Raw genomic sequence first — 26749 nt, 5'->3', positions numbered from 1 at the left:
TTCAGAAAGGGGTTCTCTTCGCATGATGGCACCGATTTTACAAGACTCTGTTCAGTGCTCTAAAATTGCTAATGTGTGGTCCCGCTGCTGTGAACAATGTCTGTATTGGAACCCTTGTTATAAGTTGTTTTCAGTTCCTCCTGGGATGGCGCTGTTGTCTCCATCCTCGAATCTCACCCAGATCCGAGTGAACGCTGACAAACACAACGCGGACGTGCAGAATATACACTCCATTCGAGACCCAACATCATCCCACCTCCTCCTGGCTTTGACATTCCTCCTTGAGGACACTGGTGCATCCATCAACGCCATCAGAACATCAACAGGCCGATGCTGCATCACATCTCCTTCATGAATGGGAAATTAAAGACAAGCCGCATGAGCGTGATTGCGTCCTTGCAACTCGAACTGTTGGCCATATAAACCCATAAGGACAGAAATAGACTAATAAAGATAGAGAGACGCAAAGATGCCCATCGAGGGGTTTATTTTGGAAGTCCGCGCTGTTCCACTCACCCAGGAGTCGGCAACCACATTAACAAGAAAATCTATTTTTTTTGTCAAATTCGGTAAAAAAAAAATATCCCGTAAATATTTCAAGAGCCGCATCGCATGTGAATACAAGACGGTGGTCCTTGATAGAGCACGTCACGAAGCCGTCTTTTAAAGAGCCGCACAGGTCACCGACCTCATGCTGACTCGCCGGCTTAACGTCAGCTGATATAATGAATTGATCAGAACAACAATACCCTCGCTGGCTCTGGTGCCACCTGGGCGCAGCGCATGGCAGCAGCGGCAGCCGGAGATTTTTCCAGCCGCTCTGCTCGCCACGTTGAGTGCAAGATCAGTGCAGCGCTCCCTGCAGGCATACATTCATTTATAATAGAGGTTTTTTGGGGGTTAGATCGCGTAAATATAGAAATGTGTCGTTAAAACCCGCCACCACCCGACACAGCCAACTACTTGGTTTTATATATATATTTACGCGATCTAACCCCAAAAAAACCTCTATTATGCATGACATTGGTCGCGAAAGCCTACGTGACAAATTCATTTCTCGCTCCATCTCCATCCGCAGTGCTTTTTTCTCCCGACAGTTTCAGCGACTATTTTTGTTAAACTCGAATTTGGCGTTTATTTGCTTTTCTCTCACTCAACTTTAGCATTTTTTGCGTTGTTTTACTTTGTTTTCCAGTTTTTCGACAGTGAACACACATGGATACGCGACCACCACAGCGCAGTGAGTGCATCGGTGGCACGGGCGTTCGAGGCGCTCCGAGAAAGCGTGCGATCAGCCGAGGCCGTGTGATGGCACATTGGTGGTGAAAATCAACAATGGAATTAAACGGTTAAACATTAATTTAATCATACATTCAGGTCGAATCATAGCACATGTAAGTTGGTTTGCTGTGCCGGCACAAGGCGTGCATAGAAAAAGAGGCGTTGTGGCGTGGCCCTATTATCCAGCAGGGGGCTCTGATGGTCAACGATGTGATAAGTTATATGAAGAACCACTTTTATTTGAAGACTTCCACAATTCGGGACCCTTGGTTTCGTGCTTGTCTTCAAGCTTGTATCTTCCTCCGAACATCTCCACTCCTCGTGCTCTCCCTTTATAGATCCCTCAGCCCCCTTTCTCGAATGTTCCCTCACTGTATTTCCCTTAGCCAATCCCTGTCCTTTTCTCTAACGAATACAAACTGTCGCCTCGAGGTTCCAATTTATTCCCCGCCTATTCTCATTAAAAACGTTTCCTCCAAGGGGCCGTCCATAAATGACGTCACGTGATTTGGGACGATTTTTTACCCTCCCCCTCTCGTCACACGGCGTCACAAAAAGTCAGACCCCCCCTGAAATATGACGTCACAAAGCTCTGCCACCCCTCCCCAAAAAAAACACATTTCCATTTTGAAAATTAAACATGCTTCAAATCGCTTTAAACTATTGTCATTGTAGTGCGTATTTAATGTGGCGCTGCACTCTGATGTTGTAGGATAAAACATTTATTAAAAAGTCTATTTAAGTAGAACGTGTTGTCTATATTTATTTAAAGTTGTGCATTTTGATGTGACGTCACATTTCTCACCCTCTCCCCCCCTCGTCACACATCGTCACAAATGTCTGACCTCCCACCCCCCCTAGGTGCGTGACGTCATTTATGGACGGCCCCCAATCACTTCAAAAGCCTGCTTCCTGAACAATGCCTGTGGAGGCCTCTTTCCTCCAATCGGGGACCTTGGCTTATCGTTGAATCGCCGTGAGGCTGCACATTGACTTGGGGTCAATTTGGGTCATTACACCTGGAAAGCACTCTCTGTTGTCATTGTGAATGAAATCGCATAATTGTGCCCTCTGATCAGGAATTAGGACTCCGACCCCGACCTGCACAGATTTGGGCGGACTTCTTACTGACGTGGAGGGTGTTTATGATCACTTGTTGATACGCAATTGACCTTCTGAAGAACACATTGAAAAGGAAGTTCCACCGTTTCACAAACTCCCCGGTGCTTATCTTTTGTGGAGTCGCCCACTTCTCCGGAGGACAGAACACAGAGTACCGACTCGTCGTCTCCGAACTTTAATGATTGTATTGTTGTTTTTGTCGTCTATTTATCCTGCATTAGATTCACGACGGGAGTATGGACAGGGTGGACCGGCTGCACTCGCTGCTGCTCTCAAAAATACATTGGCAGCCGATGGATAGGCTTCACCATAGCCCTAACTGCAACCCGATGTGTCCCTTATCTCCTGAACATGATGATATGCCCAGTAACGCATCCATTACAAAATAAACTCGGATTGCCGGCAGCAGTCTGTCTCACGACTGTGCTTAAACAGGTGATAGAGAATATTTTATAACAGGTTGACATTGACTACAAGTCGTACACAAACAAATGAAGTAGCAAATGAGAACTAATAATAGGCTAGTAAGAAATGAGCTTTTATACAAATATATCAGGACAATTAAATAATTTAATCACATAATAGAGAAACTCTATCTTGCTTGATAAAGCAAATTTAAAAAGCAATTTATGACGTAATAAAGTAAATCTATAAGACCAGAATCACAATCCACACTATACGAAAAAAAAGCAATTAGCCACAACATATAAGCCTATTCAAACATTTACAAACTGTTTTGGCTACATTTCTCTTAAGCATGCTATTACGTCTTTATGTAATAGTTAAAAACAATGTACATTTAAAAAATAATTTCTTGAGTAAAATAATGATTAATGCAGTCAAATTATACTGGCTAAATAGAAATGGAAATCTGTCAAAAAGCTTGATAAACAGCACTAAGCTTGATCAAAGTTAAGTGCTCCTGGCTTTGATAAAAACATTATTTATGCAGTTCTGCGATGTCCCAGATAAATTTCAAATCGCAGCCTTCCATCTTCTTAGCATAGACCGTATCGAATGCCTCACTCAACGCCACGGTGAATTCACTTTTCCAGTTGCCAACTGTGCCTGAAAAAAACCAGATGGAAAGATTTAGAATGACAAAAGCCACGCAAGTGTGTTTGTGTGAGTATACTGAGTGGTAGTGGAACGGTGAGCGCGCTGGGCTACAAACTCGGCGACTCGAGTTTGGTTCCTGATCATGGCCAGTCCTGGGCCCTCCTAGGTCAACTACAAATATCGCCACAAGGGAGACAAAGGCGGCGAGGCATGGTGTTGGTCACCCATCCCATTGTCTGTTGTGCTAGCCCAAACAGGTGCTCGCTAAGAACATTGGCTCCAAAAGTCGGTTAAGGGGGATCTTTTTCTTTGCACTGATATATCAAATTCTTTGTGTTGTGCTGGATTTAATAGTCATCTACATGGCATATTGTGGGGCATCTCAGTGTGGTTCTTTGACAATAGGAATGGTGTAAATGAGATGTATCATGACCAATACAAATTAACAGTCTATGTCCCTTATTCACATTATCTCGCCGAGTGGTGTTGCTGTTACATTGTCCAACTCCGGAGATTATTTGCAATCAGACTTGAATTGACCTGGGGTTAATAAAACGAGTACCACGTTGGCAGTAAGAAGACAGAAATAGTTGCCCTGTGTCCCACCAACGAAGGTGAGTAACACATAATCTCTTTAATGACCAGGCAGACGCTTTAGCATATCTTGCACGCCATGGCTCTTAACATTTCACCTTTTCGCATGAACGTTCCAACGTTATGGTCTAGCCAATCGTTAGAGATGAGCGAGTAGTTGGCCATCGGGTTCTTCTTCATGCTGGAGAAAGTGCAGTGCTCTGCGATGGTGTCCAGGGCTGACTCGCTGAGTGGGCGCTCCATGAAATCTGCAATTCGCTTCACGCTCCCGCGTAGATCCTACACAGGTGCTCCACGCCACCCCGACGCAGTCATTCGATTAGCAACGTCAACCTTCAAACCCACCACAACTCAAACGAGTGTGGAATGCTGCCACTGGCTTAGGTGACCATGAGCCAGCGGTGCAAATTCCACATGTCTGTCCAAGATTCCCACAAAAAATGTTTTTTTTTTATCAGTGGAACAGATTTTTTTCACAAACTATCTGGTTTCCATTATTGTAAACTTCAAATCCGAGGTGAGGCGTATTTCTAGTATGGCTGTGGTTGGAGGATCTGGCTCATGTAGCCATTGTGTAAAGGCGCCTGTGATTAATCACACCTTAATTGTGCATGCACTGTTGCATATGGGAGCCTAAGGAATAATTATCCATAGCTCCAAGTAGCCAGGCGCGTTTAAAAAAAATGCTTTAATACAAAAGGTGATCAAGGACTGGACCCCAGGGGAGTAGGAGGCACACCCCCAATTTAGATTTGGGGCTTGGTGCTCGCATGTAAGCTGCATATTAAATTAGCTCCAACAAATAATGTACAGCTGTTTGACACGTAGGCTTTAGCGACCAATATCATCCATAATAGAGGTTTTTTGGGTTAGATCGCGTCAATATATAAATGTGTCGTTGAAACCCACCACCACCCGACACAGCCAACTAGTACATTACATTATTTAAATGCATGCCTATAAAGGGCAGCATACTTCAATAGGGATTACAGTTGGTACGGCCATTTTAATACACGCAATGGACAGGAAGGACAAGATCAAAGGGCTCGCATAATACACATGCATAATGTACGTTGACTCATTAATCCCCCCCACTCACTTGGCGCAACAGCGCAGAAGCGTGGTCACCACATATACGCCTCTATATAAGGAACGAAAAAGTTAGACATCTCCACAAATCTGGCTGTTGCCTGATGAAGCTAGTTGTAATTACTGGCGAAACGTCGTACTCAGATTGTAAATGTTGTGGCTTTTCTCTCTAACACACCGGTGTGCTGTACGAGTGACGAATTGGCCACGTTCTGTTTACGTGGCACCCCTTACGAGTTGGCTGTGTCGGGTGCTGCCGGGTTTTAACGACACATTTATATATTATGCGATCTAACCCCAAAAACATCTATTATAAATGTAAAGCTGTTAAACTGATATTTATTGAATGTCAATCGACTGAAAGGAACACAGTAATGTTAATTGGGTGTCGATAGATTTATTGGTGGTTATGAAGATATGCACAATTAAGACTTTGATATTAGAATTGATTTAAATATGTACATATTCTTTGGTTCTTTCGGTAGTCGCGTAAATGGAAAAATAAAAAAAAAGTAATTAAAAGTAATAAAAGTAAAACATATAATTAACTTTATTTTTATTTTTCCATCTACGTGACTTTACCGAAAAAACAAAGAATATGAATTCCTGCAGTCATGAAAGTTTTAAGTCAAAATATAAAGATTTACAATATTTATAACGGTGTCTACAATATTAACACTGGTGCTAATGCCATTAAGAGATAGCTTTAGAAGCGGTGTTGTGTGGCGGAGGGTGTTTCTTATCTTAAATGAAGTTTTGCCATTTCACAAACCCCTGGTGCTCGGCTGTTTTGGAGTCGCCCACTTCTCCAGATGTCAGAACGCAATGCAGAGTCACTACTCATCGTTTCTGAACTTTTATTATTTTTATTGTTGGATAGGGTTGCAGTTAGGGCTATGGATAGGCCTATTGGTTGTTGTTGTCTATTTACATTCTGGTCAGGAGCTGATTTGGTCCTATTGGTTGTTGTTGTCTATTTACATTCTGGTCAGGAGCTGATTTGGTCCATCATCTCTCCACAGTGGATTAAATTAGTGCCCTTTTGAAGACAGTCAACAGTGGTCAGTCTGGGGATAGTCTGCCTCCAGCATAGAAATGAGAAAACGCTACATACAACTTACGACTGCCAATCGAGATACGCACTGTGCTGCTGCTCCATTGAGCAGGGATACACTTTGATCTTTGCCTTGACACACTGCACATGATAACATACACTTAAGTGTGTACGACATATCACATGCTTTGCAGTTGACGACACTAACCTTAACCATGTCTTCAAACGAGATGATGAAGATGTTGGGGTCGTCCTTGTGTTCGTGCCATCCCCGTACGTGGGTGAACCACGACCCCCCGTGCAACTGAGCTGCAGAAACACAAAAGGAAAGACATCAGACGATGAGATGTCATCAGTTTACGTACATGAAGTACGCATTTACATCAAAGTCAATCGCCCATCAACAAACCACCAAAAAACCCGAATACAAATAAGTATAACCCGTAAAAACAAATTTTTTCACTATAAATCCTTTATATGCGTGGCGGCTAGAGTCCTCTCGTCCTCTGGCTTGAGATGGCTGCCACCTATGGGTCAGATGATTGTCTGCCAGTATTAAGCAATTGGTAATTAAATATTTAATTTGTTTTCCTTAAACAGTGTAAAATTTTGGAAAAAAAATTTCACAAACATTAATTGTCTCGCACAACGAGTCTGTATGCAAAATGTCAGCTCGATTGGATCACGGGAAGTGGGTTAAAAAACGACCGAAAGATTTGCACGGTCGTAAGCAAGCAAGCAAGCACGCAAGCACGCAAGCAAGCAAGCGAACTTAATATAAAGGATTTAAAAAGAGCTGTGCAGAATTTCCCCGTGCTAAGACATGCCCTTTAAGGAACCCTCATGATTACCACATGTTTTATTAAAATATGTGGTAACTGCCTTATTTTAAGGCATTGTGTGCATATTACAGATGTGCAAAACAAGTGCCATGATCAATCTGGAGCCCCTCATATCTTAATTTCAAACATGCAACAAAATGATTTCACATTCTTCGTATAGTTATATGTACATGCAGACCTCGTTAAGCATGACCCCGTGGAATGCTGATTCGTTATAGCGCTCTTTGTTTGGGAGACATTTTTACAAAAATAAGAAAATCCAAAAATCGCTTATGGGTGAGAACATGCACCCGCCGCCATCTTTGTTCCATGCTCAGCAAACGATTCGTGGTCACGAATACATTTTATAACAATTTTTTTCCCAAATGTTATTGCAATTGTTTGTTATTTAATGTTATTTCAGTACGCTATGAGCCACGCAGCACTCTCCAATGTGTTTACTCAGCCATGGGCTCTGCCTTATTTTCGTGTGTTTTGGATGGGCATTTTAGACCCTACAATGTCTGTAAATAGGCCTGCAAGTGTTAGTGCTGCAAATGTGACCAAAGGTGTCAATGAAAAGTATCACTTTGGATGTTAAAATGCAAGTGATGAGGCGGGTCGAGTCGGGTGAGCGTCAGGTTGATGCACTGGTGAGTACCGTACATTATATTGATATAATAAAATAGGAAAAAAACATGTTCACCATCTGTATTATTAGCGCTGTTACCGATACTCCAATGAAGGCCTCATATTTTGCTCATACTTTAGAAAGCATCCATATATATGCAACGATATAATGATCCATTTCAGCGCTGATTCGATAAGTGCTCATTTCTCCAGGGAAGCACCTTGAGTGCTAAGCGAGGTCTGCCTGTATATTAATTTATTCTGATAGAGTTGAGTGCAACTAACCTTTATTGCTGACAAAATTTCGGAAACATTCTTCAAGAGTTCCGATATCGGCAAAAAACCGTACAAACTTTGAAAAGTGAAGAAGTGACACCATAATATCCTTAGGGTTTCGAGTAATATAGATGGCCTAAAATACAGACACAAATAAGTGGGTATTAATTGCCGTACACATTTCAAGCGGATTAATCAATTTAATCAATGTTATAACCATATAAGAACCTCTGAGATTGGATTATTTAGCAAGGGAGATGTTTTTATGGATGACCATAACATGCATGAAATATAAAGCAATCTGATTACTCGTGTGTCTTGTTTATTGTTAACAGGACTTGACCCACCCTCTGGCTTTGTGTGTATGGTTTGCATTGACGTGCCTGCTATTGGATATCTCGAATTTTTAAAAGTGATGCAAACAAAATTGTGGTGGTGTTGCGTATAAGTTCTGACCTTTCCCTTGCCCTCTTTGAGCTTCTTTGGTGCTATGGAGTATGGTGCGTGGGTCGAGATCAGGCGTGGAGAGGGGCAGTTTTCAAGAAATCCTTTTCCACTGATGTTCTCCACCCAAGGCACCCTTTTCCAGTTGGGTATGGTGTTCACCGGAGTTAAATCTCCTCCGCTCAGAATCAGCGTCGTTATCTCCTGCATCCATGTGGTGCCTTTTGTGGCCGCATGAGTGACACGCGTTCGTGACACAACAAACGAGGCCAACTTATTCTGCTCAAATATGATGGCAATGTGAATGTTATATTGTAATGTGTGTGATGCGTTTATCACGTCGTTGGCCAAAAATAACCAATATAGTCCCACAGAGCTTGGGCAATAAGCACCACTTCCAGTTGCCTTCACATTTTGGCAGTGGTTTCCTGAGCTTCCGTGCAAAAGAAATCCGTGCCTTAAAACATTTACAGCGTTTTGAGATTCTATTTGCATGAATGCCACTACTATCATTGCTTTGGGATTGATACTGGTAGGAACCACCTGGTTCCACCAGCCCACAGGGGATTATTGTGTCCGTCCGTCGTGCATCAAAAAATGGGAGGGGTCGGGCTGGGTGGATAGGGGATGGTGGGGAGGGGCTGGGTGGGGAGGGTGGGGCTGGGTGGGCGGTGGGAGGGGTGGGGCTGGGTGGGGAGGGGCTGGTCACCCCGTGGTGCCCTTATAAAACTCAACGTTTAATCTACTCACGCCGGCTTGTGCCCGCCCTCACAGTCGGCTATATTTGCGGAATACACCACGCCGCCGTTGACCCTGGCCATTGACCGAGCAACTCAACGTTCCTACCAGCTCCCCCCCCAGGAATGTGTTATATTGAGCAACAATTTTTAGGAAATCAACATCAGTATACTTATCGAGAGACCACTCCATCATACATATGCAGTGACATTGAATGAGCGCGTTCCGCTAGAAGATTTGTAGACAATAGAATAAGGGGTAACAGCCCATTCTACCAGTTGCACCTGTGGGCACGGCACGGAGCCCTCTGGGGGATCCAGAGGGGTGCGGGGCCGAGGGCGGAGCCTGGCCACACTGGGCAGGATATACAGTAAAGCGAGCTCCGACACACAGTCGGGGCTCCTGCGATCTGGAGTGGACCTCGCCGTGCCTCGTCGCTGTGATTGGTTTGGTCTCCCTTGCCCCAAGCAGGCAACCCTGGCTGTCAGGCCAGGGGCGGCCTCGCTAATCCCCGGGAGCATGTAAACCAAGCGCTCTGGCGAGGTGAGCCAAGGTGAACAGGCCGGTTTCACTGCTGCAGAGGCGGAGGGTGGTGAGATGCGGAGGCCTGGAGGATGGAGGCTGGCGGAGGAGAGTGACGAGGCGCTGGCATTGACCTCGACCGGGAGGATGCGAGCTGAGGAGGACGCCTGGTGGCAGCAGGCGAGGAAAGGAGAGTCACCAACGCTGAGGGTGGTGGCCCCACCACCCCGAGTGGAGAGACTGAGGAGAGGGTGATCCCTGCAGGCCAGCAGGCGCGTAACGCCCAGAAGGTGCCTAAGGGGGGAGAGCCTGGACCTGTGGGCACAGGACGGTCCCAGGCACCTGCAGGGAGGTGGCGCGGTGGGACTGGTGTGAACTTCACACCAGGCCATGCCAAGAGATTGTGCCTGGATGGTTTTCAAAGACGATGTGCCAGATGACGTCACCATTGATCGACCGAGCTTAGTGAGGACATTGGTGGTCGGGGTGTTAAATGTGGACCCTGCAGACCTGTTTTGCCTGATTGCCCTGCCTGGTGGGCGAGCGTTTGATATTAGTTTCAGGACAAGCAACCTGCTTCAAGGCTTTATGACAAGGTTTGAAGAGAAGAGTGGTGAAAGGCCAATCCTTGTTTAAGGTGCAGTTGATATCTGATTTGGATATTAAGATAATAACGGTGTTTATTTACAATGAGGCGCTGCCGGACCACGACGTGGAGGTTTGGCTGTGCCAACACTGTTTGCTGCTGTCAGGGTGCAGACGGCTCCAGGACTCGCTGGGCATCTGGATGGGCGCCAGGCAGTGGCGGGTAACACTATGGTCGGTGGAAGGGTCCCTGCGACACATCCCGAACGCCCTGAACATCGGGGGTAGCAGAGGCTACGTTGTCTATGGGGGGCAGCCTAACCTCTGCAGGAGGTGTGGATGCAGAGGACACGTGGCCACAGCGGCAACAGCGTCCACAGCACGGGTGTGCTATCGTTGCAGGGCGCAGGATCCTGTTGTAAAGGACTAACGCCCTGGCGCGGTGCAACCTGTGTGGTAGCGGGGAACATTTGTATAGAGATTGCCCAGTCCCTTATGCTAATATGGTACAGGCACACAGGGATCGGGAAATGGAGGGGGGCGAGAGGGGGGGAGGCTGAGGCTGAGCCACAACAGACGCCATCCGGCAGGGTGACGGATGGCAGTGGCGGAGGGACAGCCTGGGAGAGCACACCATTGCGGGATGAGGAGGAGGGAGAAATGACAGCGGAAGAAAAATCACCCACGAGTCAGCAGCCGGGGGACCGCGGAGAAGACATGGAGGTGGAGGAGGCCCTCAGGCCAACCGTGGCTGACTGGGCTGAGGTGGTGGAGGAGAAGGGGGATGAGAAGGAGCAGCAGGGGACGGGGGGAGGAGAGTGAAATCCTGGAGAGGGTGGAAAAGAGAAAGAGGAGAGCACCAAGGCCCCCGACGAGAGCTACCCCCACACGTGGTCCGGAAACAGCTGGCCTTTCACCAGACACGATGACGTCGGAGGAGGTGGTGGCGGCTAAAGTGGGCCAAGGGGGTAAGCCTCCCCCCTGAAGTTGGGGAACGTGGGGCAAGTGCTTAACTTAAGAGATAAGACCTGCTACCAGGAATTGGAGGAGGTATCGGAAGCAGATTGACACCACAGGGCATGGAACTCACGGTGGCTTCGGTTAATGTGAGAGGGATCTGTGGCAGGGCTAGGTGGACTGTGATAATACATTACTTGCGAACTTTGAAAAGGATGTAATATTCCTACAGGAGTGCCACCTGCCTTATTCCCTCGGCCGGGAGGAATTAATAGAGCATTGGGACGGGCGCTATTTCTGGTCAGTGAGTAGGACGAATAAAAACACGGGTGTCGTTATACTCTTAGGCAGCCGAAGGTGCTGGAGACCCAAGAGGTAGTCCCAGGTCGTCTCCACTACGTCGATGTTTCATATGGTGGAACTTATAAATCTCTTCCATCGGGCCTCAGGATCCAGAGTGAATGTAAAAAAAATCGAGCTGATGGCTTTTGAGGACCCCATGCTTTTCGAGGGCCGCCCACCAGGGATAAAGCTACTGGACGACGAGATTCGAATCCTGAGGGTCGTCTTTTGCCAAGAGGGTTCGGTAGATCGGAACTGGGCTGTGAAGGTGAGGGCGGTAGAGGGCAGGCTGGCCAAATGGGCAGACAGGCGCCTCACGATAGAGGGAAGGATTTAAGTTTTAAAGGTGGAAGTCATGCCGGTTTTGAATTGCCTGGCCTATGTGTTCCTGCCAAATGAGCAGGTAGTGAAAAGGCTGGAAAAGTTATTTTCAAGTTCATCTGGGGGGTGGGGGGGGGGGGGAGATGGACCGTGTGAGGAGGACCATTATATGTAAGAGTAAGGCGAATGGTGGGAGAGGCACCCCACACGTCAAACGTGCCCTCATTACGGTCTTCATGTGCAGCCCCAGGGAAAGGCCTCATGCTTCCTGCAATATAGACTGACGTGGCTCCTGCGGAGGCTGGGGATGGCCTCATTGACTAGGGGCGTGCCCCTTGCCTGGCCGCAGGGGTGGTTGAATGGGGTGATTGACAATTATATTACAGAGGATGGGCTGGCCCGGAAACGGGAGATGTGGTGCCCGAAGGACGTGCAGGCCGAGATTGACAGAAAGGAGACTTGCACAGCAGTGCCAGGTGTGCGGGGGAATGTGCACCGCCAGGTTTGGGGAAACATTCTATTAAATGCCTTGACGAGAGAACAGCGTGACCTGTCCTGGCTGGCCGCCTGGGACAGATTGTAATGTAGACGATTTATGTTCTCCCGTCGTATGGGCATAACCCCCAAATGTGCGAATGAGAGCTCTGTGCACGTCCTCGTACAGTGCCCATTCGCGCAGGAGGTGTGGGAGTTGAGTGGGCCGCTCTGTCTCGCTTTTGTTCGGTTAAAGCAACGGTGCCGAATGTGGTTTGGGGGCTGTTCAGGCGGAAGGCGAGAGGGAACTGGGCCCAGACATGGGCCATTATTGGAGCAATTTAAGGAGGCCCTCTGAAGAGCACGCGGGCGAGAGAGGAAATGCACTCGTATGTCACCGCTAGAGGTATGCTACTTAGCCAGATGTCCAATATAAAAAGTGGTGGAGATGAAACGGGTAAGAATGGGTAACCAAATAGCGAACGAGAAGTGGCAGTGGCCTTTACCCCTACGTCAGAGGTCGCAACCGGGTACCCGATACCCGGCTACCCGTACCCGGCCAGGTACGGGTACCCGTTTGCGACCCTGGTGCGGCCGGGTACGGGTACGGGTAGGCCATGAGTCACTGGTGAGTCACCGTTTGTCACTCATTTCCCAACGTCTTGTCTCTTCTCACAATTCAAGTTCCTAGAATCAACCCACCCGCGCCTGCAACATGGCTTCATCCCAGAGGTCGCAATCAGGTACCCGATACCCGTACCCTACCCGTACTCGGCCGGGTATGGGTACGGTACGGGTACGGCTGGGTACGGGTACCCGTTTGCGACCCTGGTGCGGCCGGGTGCGGGTAAGGAATCAAAACCCATTTGCGACCTCTGTCCTACGTGTGCGGAACCGAATGAGACTGAGCCTGGGGAGGCCCTCTGACTCGGAGAAGGGACGTATGAGTGTGTGTTACGGCGGCCGCGATTGTATCCTGATGCTATCCCAAAATGGTGTGGTGACAACTTACCATTTCGTTCGTTCCTTTCCTGCTTTTTTCTCGAACTGGTGTAATGGATGCGCGGCTCTGTGGTAAAGTTGTTTTTGTTCCTCTAGCGATGCGTTAAGAGCCCCCGCGCGGGCTGTGGTTTAAGATCTTGCTTTTTTGTCTGAAAAATTAATACATTTTAAATAGCCTCATTGCCGTGATCAGATTTTATCCCTTGCCCCGAGCAGGCACCCTGGCTGTCAAGCCAGTGGCTACCTTGCCACTTCTTTCAACAGGCATGGAGATCAGCCAGGCTGCCGATGTGAGCAAGGACGACTGACCCCCGTCGACGACTGCTGAGGCGGAAACGGTCGCAACTCTTCAACCTGGAGGACAGAGGTTGGTGCAGTAGGGCGATGCAGCAAAAGCGTCAACCTCAGCCGGGAGGAGGCGGGATTGGAAGGATGCCTGGAGGCAATGGACAAGGAGAGCAGAGGTACCAGTGCAGAGGGAGGTGGCCCCCGCCAGCCTGAGTGGGGAGGCAAAGGAGAAGGCGGACCTTGCAGGCCAGCAGGCGCATAGCACCCAGAGCGTGACTGATAAGGGGAAGCCCAGATCTGTGGGCGCAGGAAGACCCCAGGTACCCGCAGGGCGGTGGCATGGTAGAACCGGTGTGAATTTCGCACCAATCCACGCCAAGATACACTTTTGTGTCCGGATGGCATTCCAAGAAGATGTGTCGGACGATGTCACCATCGACCGCGTGAGTTTTGTGAGGACTGTGGTGGTCGGGATATTACAGGTGGACCCTAAGGACCTGTTCTGTCTGATAGCCTTACCCGGCGGCTGGGTCTTTATCAGTTTTAGGATGAGCAGCCTGCTACAAGGCTTCATGACGAGATTTAAAGAAAAGGCTGGAGAGAGGCCACTGTCTTTATTCAAGTTACAACTTTTATCTGAACTAGACACTAAGATAACGGTATTTTTGTACAATGAGGCTCTGCCGGACCACGATGTGGAAGTCTGGCTGCGACAACATTGCCTACTGCTGTTGGGGTGCAAGCGGCTCCAGGACTCGCTGGGTATTTGGATGGGCACCAGACAGTGGCGAGTAAGGTTAAGAATGGTGGAAGGGGTCCTGCAGCACATCCCAAATGCCTTGAATATCAGGGGCAGTAGAGGCTATCTGGTCTATGCTGGGCAGCCCAAGCTCTGTAGGAGATGTGGGTGCAGACGACACCTGGCCGTGGCATGCGAAGCACGGGTGTGTTATTGCTGCAAGGCGCAGGACCATGTCATGGAGGACTGCAGTGCCCCGGCAAAGTGCAACCTTTGTGGCAGTGGGTATAATTTATATAGAGACTGCCCAGAGTCCTACGCGAGCATGGTCCGAGCGCACACGGTCCGGGAGGTGGAGGGCGGCGAGGGAGAGGTGACTGGGAGAGAGCCACAACAAGCACTGACCAGCTGGGCGACGGATGGCGATGGCGGAGTGGTGGTCGGGGAAGAAATGCCAGTGCAGGATGAGAGGGAGGAGGGAGAAATGTCAACAGAGGAAGAGATAACACCCACGAGCCAGCAGCCGGAAGGCCACGGAGACAATGAGGAGGTGGAGAAGGCCCCTGGACCTACCGTGGCCCACTGGGTGGAGGAGGTAGAGGCAAGGGAGGACGGGAAGTAGCGGCGGGGAATGGAGGATGGGAGTGGGACTTCAGAGAGGTGATGAAAAGAAAGCAGAGGGCGCCGAGGCCAGCAAGGAGATCTACTCCCACGCGTGGTCTGGAACCGGCTGGCTCTTCGCCGGACACGATGACATCTGAGGAGGACGTGGCGGCGGCATAGGTGGGACAAGGAAGAGGAACCTCTCCGACGTTGGGGGACATGGGACAATTGTCTGACCTAGGGGGAAAAAACTGTTACCAAGTACTGGAGGAGGTGTCGGATTCAGGTTAGACGCCTCAGGGCATGGAACTTACGGCGGCATCGATAAACGTGAGAGGGATCTGGGGCAGGGCCAGACGAACGGCAGTAATACAGTACTTGCAAACCATGAAAAAGGACAATATTCCTGCAAGAATGCCACCTGCCGTATTTCCTCGGCCGGAGGGAATTGATAGAGCCCTGGGACGGCCATTACTTTTGGTCAGGGAGTAACACTAATGAGAACACCGGTGTCGTCATACTCCTAGACAGCTGAAAGGTGGAGATACTGGAGACCTAAGATGTGGTCCCCGGCCAACTCTACTACGTTGACGTTTCATACGATGGCACGGAACTCCGCTTGATTAACATACGCCCCTTCACGGTACACTGAGCGGGAGGAACTGTTGGATAACGTGGCGGCCCTGTTGGTGACGTGGAGGCACGTTATCTTGGGCGGGGATTTTAATTGCCCGCTCTGCCTGGCAGATGTCATGCAGGCATCCGGAAGCAGGAAACTAGACCCCTCCACCAGGAAGCTGAACGGGCTGCTTCAGGATTTCAAACTGACTGATACCTTTCAACTCTCCAAAAATATACCTGGCAGCCTCTAGCATGGGAGTGTAGTGGGTAATCTCCCCACCAACATGCGGAGACGGGTAAGGGTTCAAGTCCTTTAATTCCACCTCCATCACACACAGCTCCCTCCTTTATCTGCAGTTATCTCTCCATCCACAGCTTTCTCCTCTCGTCACTCCCGCCGACGAACCCTCCTATCTCCACGGCCCCCTTTCCCATTCCCCGCCTACATTCCCGTTTCCTCCTTCCCAGCCACTAATACCCTATTTTCACACCTCGAACCATGCCTCGTAATTTTTTGCCACCAATTCCCTCTCTCGATACCTCGGGGTTACTCGCGGTCAGCTGGGTTCAGGGATTGGCATCAGTGTGTAGGGTGTAGGGAATGCCAACAATATTGCGGTGGGACCGTTATGGTGGATTGTTCCAGGAGCCACAAACATGTGTTTTGTGCCCAGCAATGCGCATCCACGCCCAGGGCTATGTATGGATGAGGAGACTGGAAATGAATTGAGAGGCTCCATTAGTTTAAGCAAAATCCAGTTTTTATGGCAGGGGCTTTTTCGAGTGTGGGACAACCACTGCTGGACACATTTTATGGACCCCGGAGAGATGATGGGCCAAGTCAACTTGCCACCTTTGCAAATATGAGTCCAATCCGCAGTGTTGCCATTTTTGTTTAGGAAGAAAATTAAATACTTACCTGATTTGGGATAAGCCGCCACAAAGACGTCATCGTCACGCACGTCAAAATCTTCCATGTACTGCAAGCTTTCTGGTGTGTGTATTTTGGTAGGGAAGGAAACGCCTTTGTATTCATGAAGCTGGCAATTCCCTTTGTTATCATTCTCTTCCATTGTCTGTAATATGAAAACAAAAACTTGAAGTGAACACATTTGTAAAACGAGGCATACAGAGAGAATTGCTGATGTTAGAACAGAAAGTGCTGCGACTGTCCAATCTAGTTGTGGATAATGCAGCAACGTTCGTTGAGCTATCTTCTCTCAGCAGGGCCAATAAGACGCCCCCCCCCCCCCCCGTTCCATGTTTCCACGGCAGAGTCATTGGCGCGCTCTCGCGTTAACAGCAGCCTGGGTTTTTTTGCATTTAAATGATTAAGTTTGAGCCAGCTGTATGTATGTTGAACTTCTTTCGCACCGTACGTAGGCAACCGCGCAAATCGATGCAGGCCAGGAATGGGGCAAAACCTGGTCCACATTTCACTCGGGCAACAGGAGAGCACAGAATTAACGTTACTAACCTAACATTAAAACGTTTCGCGTCCTTGCTATATTCTAGGCTGCCACGTCTTCACCAACCAGCACTGACCAGCGTGGTGAAGTATGGCCAAATAGCCCTGACCCATGCAGCATAGGGAGGCCCTCATCCAGGGGTTAGATTCAAAAGACGATGCACATATGTATCTAGACTATATAGGATTCCAAGTAGGCTGTACAGGATGCCAAAAGTGTGCAACACTTTGCTCATTCCCTTCAGCAGAGGCACCTCGTTATCACTCGCACTATGTGGCATTGGAATGGAAGAGGTTAAAATGCGGCCAACAGCGATTTACTCTTGATTAGAAGCTATTTAGTGTGCATCTGTTTAGGCTCGACGCAACATCAGGTTGTAATTTGTATCTGCACATTTATGGACAGCCAATTCAGACACAAAAGCCTTGCACTAAAATACCGCATATAATTTGCAATGTTCTGCGAAACTGTTGGAACCTAAGGGGCCGTCCATAAATGACGTCACGCACCTGGGGCGGGGGGGGGGGTCAGACATTTGTGACGATGTGTGACAATGGGGGGGGGGGGGGGTTGAGAAATGTGAGGTCACGTAAAAATGTGCAACTTTAAATACATATAGACAACACGTTCTACTTAATGAAATAGACTTTTTAATAAATATTTTCTCCTACAACACCAGAATGCAGCGCCACATTGACAATAGTTTAAAGCGATTTGAAGCATGTTTTATTTTTTGGGGGGGGGGGGGGGGGCAGAGCTTTGTGATGTCATATTTGAGGGGGGTCTGACTTTTTGTGACACCGTGTGACGAAAGGGGGGGGGGGGGGTCAAATCGTCCAAAATCGCGTGACGTCATTTATGGACGGCCCCTCGGCTGTACGTGGGGCCTGTCATCCAGCACTGGAGGCGAGGGTTGGTGGATCAGAACCACATTGCGTGAGTCTGCCCTTCTGCTCATGGGGGTCAAGGTAATAATTTCCTGGATCACCAGGGTACGACGGTAGTACAGCAAGTAGGATTCATTTCCACCTGTATTCCATGTGTACGGGGATTGAGTGTTACCCCCTTCGCACGCATCTCGTTTTCTCCAGATACTTCACTTTCCTACCATTTAATGAAGTTGGCCAAACATCCCAATATACAGCCACTGATGTACGTGCCGTATGTTGAACTTCTTTCGCACCGCACGTAGTCAGCCGTGCTAATTGGAGGTGCTGGGTAAAGACAAAAAACTAAACACAAAGCAGTTCTCAATAAATGAGTTTTCAATTTAGATTTATGGGTGCGTAGCTCAGTGGCTTTCTGATATCGGAAGGAAACGCGCAATGCAGTGACCGTCTTGGTTCAATGACGAGCCAAAAGCAACCGTTATTGGCATCCGTCCCGACCGTGGTTTACCCTATCTGTGAACCATTCTCTCTTGAGAGTGAACTGCTCGTTACAAATACGTGTGCAATTATAAGAATGACTGTCACTTTTAAACTCGTCATATTTGTTTTCAGAATTTATGACCGACTGAGTGTAAATGCACGGGTGATGTTTATTCAAGTACATCGTGTTTTTTCAAGTACATCGTGTTTTTGCACGGTATTTAATTTGTATTAGTGATGTTGGTACTGCAACTTTGCCATCTGTGGGGACTGAGTTAAAGCACAAATCTTATCTTTCAAGCCTCGGTTTGAACTTCACGCTTATTATAATGGGGGGCAAAGAGCCTCTGAGAGAGTGCGTACAACGTGTCCCAGCCTGGTCCAGGAGCTCGTACAAAATACTGCCAGCTGTACATTTATAGTCTTGTAAATAACAGATGAATAAACTCCTTTTAAGGCACACACTGGTTTATTGTCTTTCTTTCGACACAGTCCCTACACATACGGAGGGATATATGGTTCCCTCACCCGTAGCCTAAGGAGGTACAGCCTCCGTACCTGGCGGGACCTTTACACGGGTCTGGCTGCTAGCCTAGGGAGGTACAGCCTCCGAACTGGCGGGAGCTATTCTCATTCTACCCGCTACCCTAGCGTCCTCCGTCTGGGACCTAGGGGAGGCTAGCTTGACCCACCGCTGGCTCGGTGGGTCCCCTGACCACTGGTCGCGCAGAGCCTTAGCTCTTAGAAGAGCTGGAAGGCTGGGGAGCCAGGGACCAGCCTGCCAGGACCCTAGTCTCCCCTTGACCACTGGAACACTGAGTCTTAGCTCTTAGAAGAGCTGGAAGGCTGGGGAGCCAGGGTCCAGCCTACCAGGACCCTAGTCTCCCCTTGACCGCTGGAACACTGAGCCTTAGCTCTTACAAGAGCTGGAAGGCTGGGGAGCCAGGGTCCCGCCTGCCAGGACCTAGTCTCCCCTTGACCGCTGGAACACTGAGCCTTAGCTCTTAGAAGAGCTGGAAGGCTGGGGAGCCAGGGACCGGCCTGCCAGGACCCTAGTCTCCCCTTGACCACTGGAACACTGAGTCTTAGCTCTTAGAAGAGCTGGAAGGCTGGGGAGCCAGGGTCCAGCCTGCCAGGACCCTAGTCTCCCCTTGACCGCTGGAACACTGAGCCTTAGCTCTTACAAGAGCTGGAAGGCTGGGGAGCCAGGGTCCCGCCTGCCAGGACCTAGTCTCCCCTTGACCGCTGGAACACTGAGCCTTAGCTCTTAGAGGAGCTGGAAGGCTGGGGAGCCAGGGTCCTGCCTGCCAGGACCTAGTCTCCCCTTGACCGCTGGAACACTGAGCCTTAGCTCTTAGAAGAGCTGGAAGGCTGGGAAGCCAGGGTCCTGCCTGCCAGGACCCTAGTCTCCCCTTGACCACTGGAACATTGAGCCTTAGCTCTTAGAAGAGCTGGGAGGCTTGGTCCAGGGTCCAAGCTTCTTCAGCCGGGCTTGTCTTCGTGTGAGGAGAACTGGCGCGCGCTCCCCGCGCGTCGCCCTTTTATACCCGTGTGTAACGGTCTTTATCCAATCGCACGCTCCCTCGTGGGACCCTCTGATTGGTTCTTTACAATCCGTCGTTTCGTTTCTCTTTTACCTCGTCTGACCCCTGGCCGTTGGTCTGGTGGGAATCCGTGTTTACGATCCGCGCTCACCTCTCCCTGACCCCGGCCGTTGGTCCCAGAGCGGTAACGCTGCATTGCCCCTCTGATTACATAGTGGCCCCGCAGGTTCACGAGTAGAGTGTCTAGCACCTCCACACATTTAAACAACACAACACTGGCTCCCTGTTTTGGCGAACATATCCGCAAGGGAGTATCCATGCGTCCTTGCCAACGACAAGACGACAACCTCCCCATAATCAACCAAGACCTCAACAACGTATCTCACCGCCGACTCCAGTCCCAATCTCCTTTCTGGGATCGTGCTGTTACCATCCAAGAATCGCACCCAGATCCAAAAGAGCGCCGGTTAACATGGTGCAGCAACGCAGATGTCATGACTACACTTCATTCGAGACCCAAATATCATCGCCAGTGCCGGATTAATCGAGTGTGGGGCCTGTAGCATATGCTATAGAGGGGCCCTAAATAAATAAACAAACAAGCATTAAAACACACACATTTTTAAACTTGCATAGTAAAGTAATTGTATCTTTTCATTTGCTATACAGCCAGATAATACAAATCGTTAACCTTAAACACCCAGTCGTTCATAAAAGTTGAAGGCAGTATAGTACTATCGTAATAGAGCAAGTGCAGAATCGCTGACCATGAATTGATAGCTTGAAAGCATTTAGCACGGGGCCCTTGAAAGTGCGGGGCCCGTAGCATATGTAGCTACTTTTGCTATTAGGATAATCCGGCACTGATCGTCGCACCTCCTGGCTTTGACATTCCTCCTCAATGACACTGATGGTGGAACCATCAACAGGCCGATGCGCACATCTTCATGAATTAAAAATCAAAGATAAGTCACAATAGTGCGATTGTGGCCATGCAACCCGAACTATGGACCACAGAGTAAACCCACTGTGATCTGCGCTCCTTCAGCGGAGGAGGAGGAGGAACAGCAACACTTCACGAACTCTCTGCTGAAGCCCTCTCGTGGCTCGCAGACCGTGATTTTGGCATTTAGCTCCTCGACACTGCCATACACAAGATTAGATTAAAATAAAAGACTACAGACACATCGCATCCACCATCATCAACACTGCCTTAAAACAGGAAAATAGCATTTTAGGCAGTGGCTCTTCTCTAGAGACAGGCAAGAAGCATTTGACATTGAACATAAACTTACCCCACATTTTCCGACCAAGTGAAACACGTCAGAAGTGTCTCCAAGCTTAAATCAGAGTAGTTTATGGCTATTACTGATCATGATTTAACAACATTATTATCATCTCCATTTTACATTTTACCATTATCATTGCCCTGAATTTGAACTTATTTTTACTAGAACACATCATTGTTCTTTTTGTTATCAGAGGCGTTCCCATTTACAGCTTCTTTGCAATGGTAATCTGTAAACTTACCAAGGTCATTTGACGTCAACTTAGTACAACATTTAACAATGCATTATCTAACACACAGGTAATACAGGTAGCAGACAGAACTTTGCACCCGAACCTCAAGTACATGTTCGTGATTATTGAGCATGTGCATTGCAAGTATTTACACGTTATCATAAAAAAATGAAGAACAGTGGCCTGGCAATTAGATGTATATTTAATTTTCAGAGTCAAGAGTCATACACTGGCAAACTAATAGGCAATTATAAATATACTTGCCACTTTCCTTATTTACATGAGCATATTTGCAACTAGTTGGTTAAGAATTATGAGGCGAGTAAAGTGACCGTACAAAAGCACTGCGTGAGTGTAGCTCAGTCTGTATACTAATATATAAACACAAAGCTCAGACATTCTGTGACTGTGATTAACGCGGCACGGATTGGTTGAAGTGCGTCACGTGACCGCGAGCAAGCAGCCGGCTGAGTGGTAGTGAGGAGACGGCTGAGTGGTAGTGAGGAGACGGCTGAGTGAGAGTGAGGCAGAGCCGTGCTCCGTCCACTGCTGCCCTGAGGGACCCCATGCTCCCCACTGCTGCCCTGAGGGAGAGCCGTGCTCTGTCCATTACATTAGTACTCGAGTTTTTTTTGTGCTTAAATCCACTGCTGGATGAAGGCCCAACGCACAATCTTAAGGATTTACTTGCCCAGTCTGTTGGGGGCACCGCATGCTGTGGTTGTTTGGGGGCGCCATAAGCTGATGGGAGTGCAGGCAGGAGACGTCTCGCTGCTGTGCTGGTCACAAGTCGAGTGCGGACGTGCGAAAGTTGTGCGTCGTTTTGTTAGTCGCCTCTGGGAGCCTCCCACACGTGACCTCTCTCCATTCATGACCCCCCACCCACCTCATCATTCCCGTATCCTGCCTGCATCGCATTCTGCCAAGCAGCCCTGGGTCCTAGAGATTTGGAATGACGTGTTTAAGGGGCCGTCCATAAATGACGTCACGCGATTTTGGCCGATTTTTGACCCTCCCCCTCTCGTCACACGGCGTCACAAAAAGTCAGATCCCCCCTGAAATATGACGTCACAAAGCTCTGTCCCCCCCCCCCCCAAAAAAAAACACATTTCCATTTTAAAAATAAAGCATGCTTCAAATCGCTTTAAACTATTGTCATTGTAGTGCGTATTTAATGTGGCGCTGCACTCTGATGTTGTAGGAGAAAACGTATAAAAAAGATTGTTGGCAGTTGGCCACTCTGCTCGTAGTCCGCGACGATTAGCTTGCGGACCGCGCCGATCTCATCAAAATCCGGCCCAGAGACACATTTCATGAGCTCCAGTCACTTACTTTGTTTTTTTTTGGTAAAGTCACGTAGGTATAAAATAAAATAAACCAGTCACTTGCTCACTGTCGGTCAATCGTCTCATTATCACTGTTTTGGTGGGCGTTTGCGTACGTTCCTGTGTGACTTGGCATTGCTAAGTTTGCGTTTGTGATTTTGAAAGCACCGCATTCGCATGCGGCCCTTTTAAGGATTGCTTCGTGACGTTATTTAAGAACGACCACCGTCTCGTATTCACCACATGCATTGCGGCTCTGGAAATATTGAGGTTTTTTTTACCGAATTGTAAAAAAAATACACTCTTACTTTGGTTGCCGACCCCTGTGTTATGGGATGCTCTAGTTTTCTAAAACATACAAAATGTTCTCGAATAGATGGACAAAATATATCCCGGCATAGCAGTCACTTGTCAGCTCCCGTAAAAGCAACGATAATATTTATTGTTATATTTAAACACATAAGTGAGTTATCTGTGTATATTACACTTTAAAAATTAAGTTTTACACACTAAAATATAGTCCTACACATTCATCTACATGTGCACCAAAATATAACATGGTTGTTGTGTATTTAAAGCAGGAGCTTAATACTTACTCCTTCTGGGAAGCTTCACGGATAAGTAAAAAAAAAAACACTTCGCGTTATAATATACAACCAGTAGATCTGGGTTGGCAGCATGCTGTGTATGCAGTGTATTGTGTTGGTAGAAATTTCCAGCAACGACCTGGGACGCCTCAGCTGATGATCCGTCAACTGCAACCCGATTACTGATCTACTCAGTGGTAGTGTACCTTGTCCCAGCCTGGTCCAGGAAATTGTACACAAAACTGCCAGCTGTACAATTAAAGAACACAACACTGGCCCCCTGTTGAAACGGAGTATACACGTTTCATTGACAACAACAAGACAACAGCTTCTCCCTTATCAACCTATACCTCAACAATGTATCTCACCGCAGACTCAAGTCCAATCGACTTTCTGGGATCGTGCTGTTACCATTCAAGAATCACACCCAGATTGACACGGTGCAACAACGCAGACGTTCTGACTGCACCTCATTCGAGACCCAAATATAATCGCACCTCCTGGCTTTGACATTCCTTCTGAACGACACTTGGTAGTGGAACCATCAACCACATCAGGACATCAACAGGCCGATGTGCACATCTTCATGAATGTGAAATCAAATATAAGCCACAGTAGTGCATTTGTAGCCATGCAACCCAAACTATGGACCACAGAGTAAACCCACTGGTCTGTGCTCCTTCAGTGGACGAGGAGGAACAGCAAAACTACTCGAGCTCTCTTCTCAAGCCTTCTCGTGGCTATCGGACCTTGATTTTGGGATTTAACTCCTGAACGCCGCCATACACAAGATTAGAATAGTGTATTTAAAATACAAAGACTATAAACACATCGCTGCCACCATCATTAACACTGGCTTAAAAAATGAAAATCGTATTTTAGGCAGTGGCTCTTCTCTAGAGACAGAGGCAGGAGGCATTTTACATTGAACATAAACTTTCCCCACATTTTTTGACGAAGTAAAAAACGTCCAAGTGTTTTAAAGCTTTCGTGACTGCAGGGATTCATCTTCTTGGTTCTTTCGGGAAAGTCACGTCGTGAGAATTATTTTATTATGTTTTCTACGTGACTTTACCGAAAGAACCAAGAAGATGAACGTCCAAGTGTCTCCAATCTTGAACCAGCATTGTTTCTATTCATCCCAATGATCCAGCAACATTATCAGCCCATTTTACATTGCACATTCTACCATACTCACCCTGAATTCGAACTTTTTCCCCTCAGCACAGCAATTGTTCTTTTTGTTATCAGAAGAGTTCCCATGGATCACATTTATAGATTCTATGCAATGTTAACGTGTAAACTTAACGAAGGAATTTTTTTTCTTGAATTCTGTACAACATTCTGCAACGCATTATCTCACACACGCAATACAGGCAGTAGACAGCACTTTGTTCGCGAACCTGAGGTATCATCTTGATTTGAAGCTTTCGTGACTTCAGGAATCCATACTCTTTGGTTCTTTCGATAAAGTCGCGTAGGTATAAAATAAAATAAATCACGACGTTTCGGGCGCAGCACAAGCGTCCGCACAAGCGTCCATCATCAGGTGACGGACGTTTGTTTTGCGCCCGAAATGTGATTTATTTTATTGAGCACTTGAATGGCAATTTTTACTTAGAAAAACATGATTTAGAAACAAATCTGTTAAGAAAAGTGGCCTGGCAACTAGATGTATATTTCATATTCAGAATCAAAGAGTCCTACACTGCCAAACTAATGAGCAATTCCAAGTGAACTTGCCACTTTCCTTAATTACACGTCCATATTTGCAAATAATTGGTTTAGAATTAAGCAAGTAAGAGACTGTTAAGAGCATTGTGTGAGTGTAGCTCAGTTATGCACCTGTAGAGAGGATGGCTCGTGGCTGATGGGAGTGCAGGCAGGAGACGTCTCGCTCCTGTGCTGGTCACAAGTCGGGTGCGGACGTGCACAAGATCTGCGTCGTTTTGTTAGCCACCTCTGGGAACCTCCCATACGCGACCTATCTACATTAATTATCACCCCCCCCCCCCACCTCATTCCCTTATCCTGCCTACATGACATTCTGCAATCAGCCGGGGGTCCAAGAGGCTTTGGGTAATCGGGGCTTGTGCACTGTTTTTAGCACATAATGGGTCAAACCAGGTGAACAAAAATAGCACATAATGGGTCAAACCAGGTGAACAAAAATAACATGACGTTCACAACGGCGGGGTTAGTGGATCATGCAAGGCATCTTCACCGCGGCTGACGACCACAAATGGAGAAGACTGACACTTTTATTTTGTATACTTTGGGCTCTCCTGTGTGAATACGTCGGTGGGTTATTGAACTCCCTTGTTTGCAAAATAAGGATATCGAAACACCGTTTGCCTCTTTTGTATATTTACATTTTTTTTTATATAAAGCGAGTATACAACAATGTATAAAGTATGCATTGTTCACATTCTTAGGTTTTTTCGGTAAAAATTAATAAAAGTAAAATAAAAATAAAATAAAAATCACGACGTTTAGGAGGCAATGTCGTGATTTAAATTTTATTTTAATTTTATTAATTTACATTTTTTACGTACGTGACTTTACCGAAAGAAACCTAAGAATATGAATCCTTGCAGTCACGAAAGCTTCAAATCTAGAATTGTTCACATTATTACCACGGCTGAAATACTGCTGTGGGCATCGAGAGTGAACCTCTCCAGGCTGGCAAAGGGTTAATGTATGGAAATAACCGAGGTCGACCGGGATTTGGGGCCTGACTCACGTGATTTGTTGTTGTTGTTGCCATAATTCCACAAAAGGGTGGTGCAGAATGCCCAATTTTCATCGGAACTTAAACGGTAGCATCGTTTCGCCATTCACTCTCGGAGGATGCAGGCAACACTGTTGCTCTTGTCAGACTTTTAACGGGGTTTCTAGCTGCAGAACTTTCTCGGGTGCTGTTGATATTTTGCTCTATACATATTAGCCTTCTATTCTATTGTCATAAAAATTATGTTATTTTAAAAATGAAATTCTTTGGTGTAGTCTACTCTCGCCCGCTTCCACGATCAGCCTGCTTCTCCTGACCAACGGTCAGCTAACACACAGTTCTGTATACATGCACAAATACTGTATATATATACACATCTTCTACATACACACACATATTCACTTCGACTCAAACATACATCTACACCCATGTGTATATGCACACTTACACCCACTTACATTGTACACACACTTTTACATACGTACTTTTTTTTACACGCAGTACTGTACAGTTAAAAATATCTCAACCATCTTCTTGGTTCTTTCGGTAAAGTCACGTAGAAGGGAAATAATAAAATAATAAAAATAAAACATAATAAAATAATTCTCACGACGTTTCGGTCACAACGCAAGCAGCCGTC

At 47.4% G+C, this 26749-nt stretch overlaps 1 protein-coding gene across 2 annotated transcripts; it reads right to left on the bottom strand.

Annotated features, from left to right (window-relative positions):
* Positions 1–470: 470 nt before the first annotated feature.
* LOC133350670 (sulfotransferase 2B1-like) lies at positions 471–25316 on the bottom strand. 2 transcript variants are annotated; one of them, XM_061565279.1, is made up of 7 exons: positions 25224–25316; positions 16482–16638; positions 8383–8591; positions 7936–8062; positions 6408–6508; positions 4155–4335; positions 471–3471 (listed from the first exon to the last, which is right to left on the bottom strand). In XM_061565279.1, the coding sequence occupies exons 2-7, from the start codon at positions 16633–16635 to the stop codon at positions 3344–3346; spliced, it is 900 nt and encodes a 299-aa protein (XP_061421263.1). In that variant the 5' UTR covers positions 16636–16638; positions 25224–25316; the 3' UTR covers positions 471–3343. The 2 variants fall into 2 exon arrangements, with proteins under 2 accessions (XP_061421263.1, XP_061421262.1); XM_061565278.1 differs by lacking the exon at positions 25224–25316 and adding an exon at positions 24782–25113.
* Positions 25317–26749: the final 1433 nt, after the last annotated feature.

Source organism: Lethenteron reissneri, chromosome 34 (genome assembly GCF_015708825.2).
Source record: "Lethenteron reissneri isolate LAM-NWPU_2019-01 chromosome 34, ASM1570882v1, whole genome shotgun sequence".
In the NCBI taxonomy this organism is placed as follows: domain Eukaryota; kingdom Metazoa; phylum Chordata; class Hyperoartia; order Petromyzontiformes; family Petromyzontidae; genus Lethenteron; species Lethenteron reissneri.
This window is presented reverse-complemented; position numbering and strand designations above follow the sequence as displayed.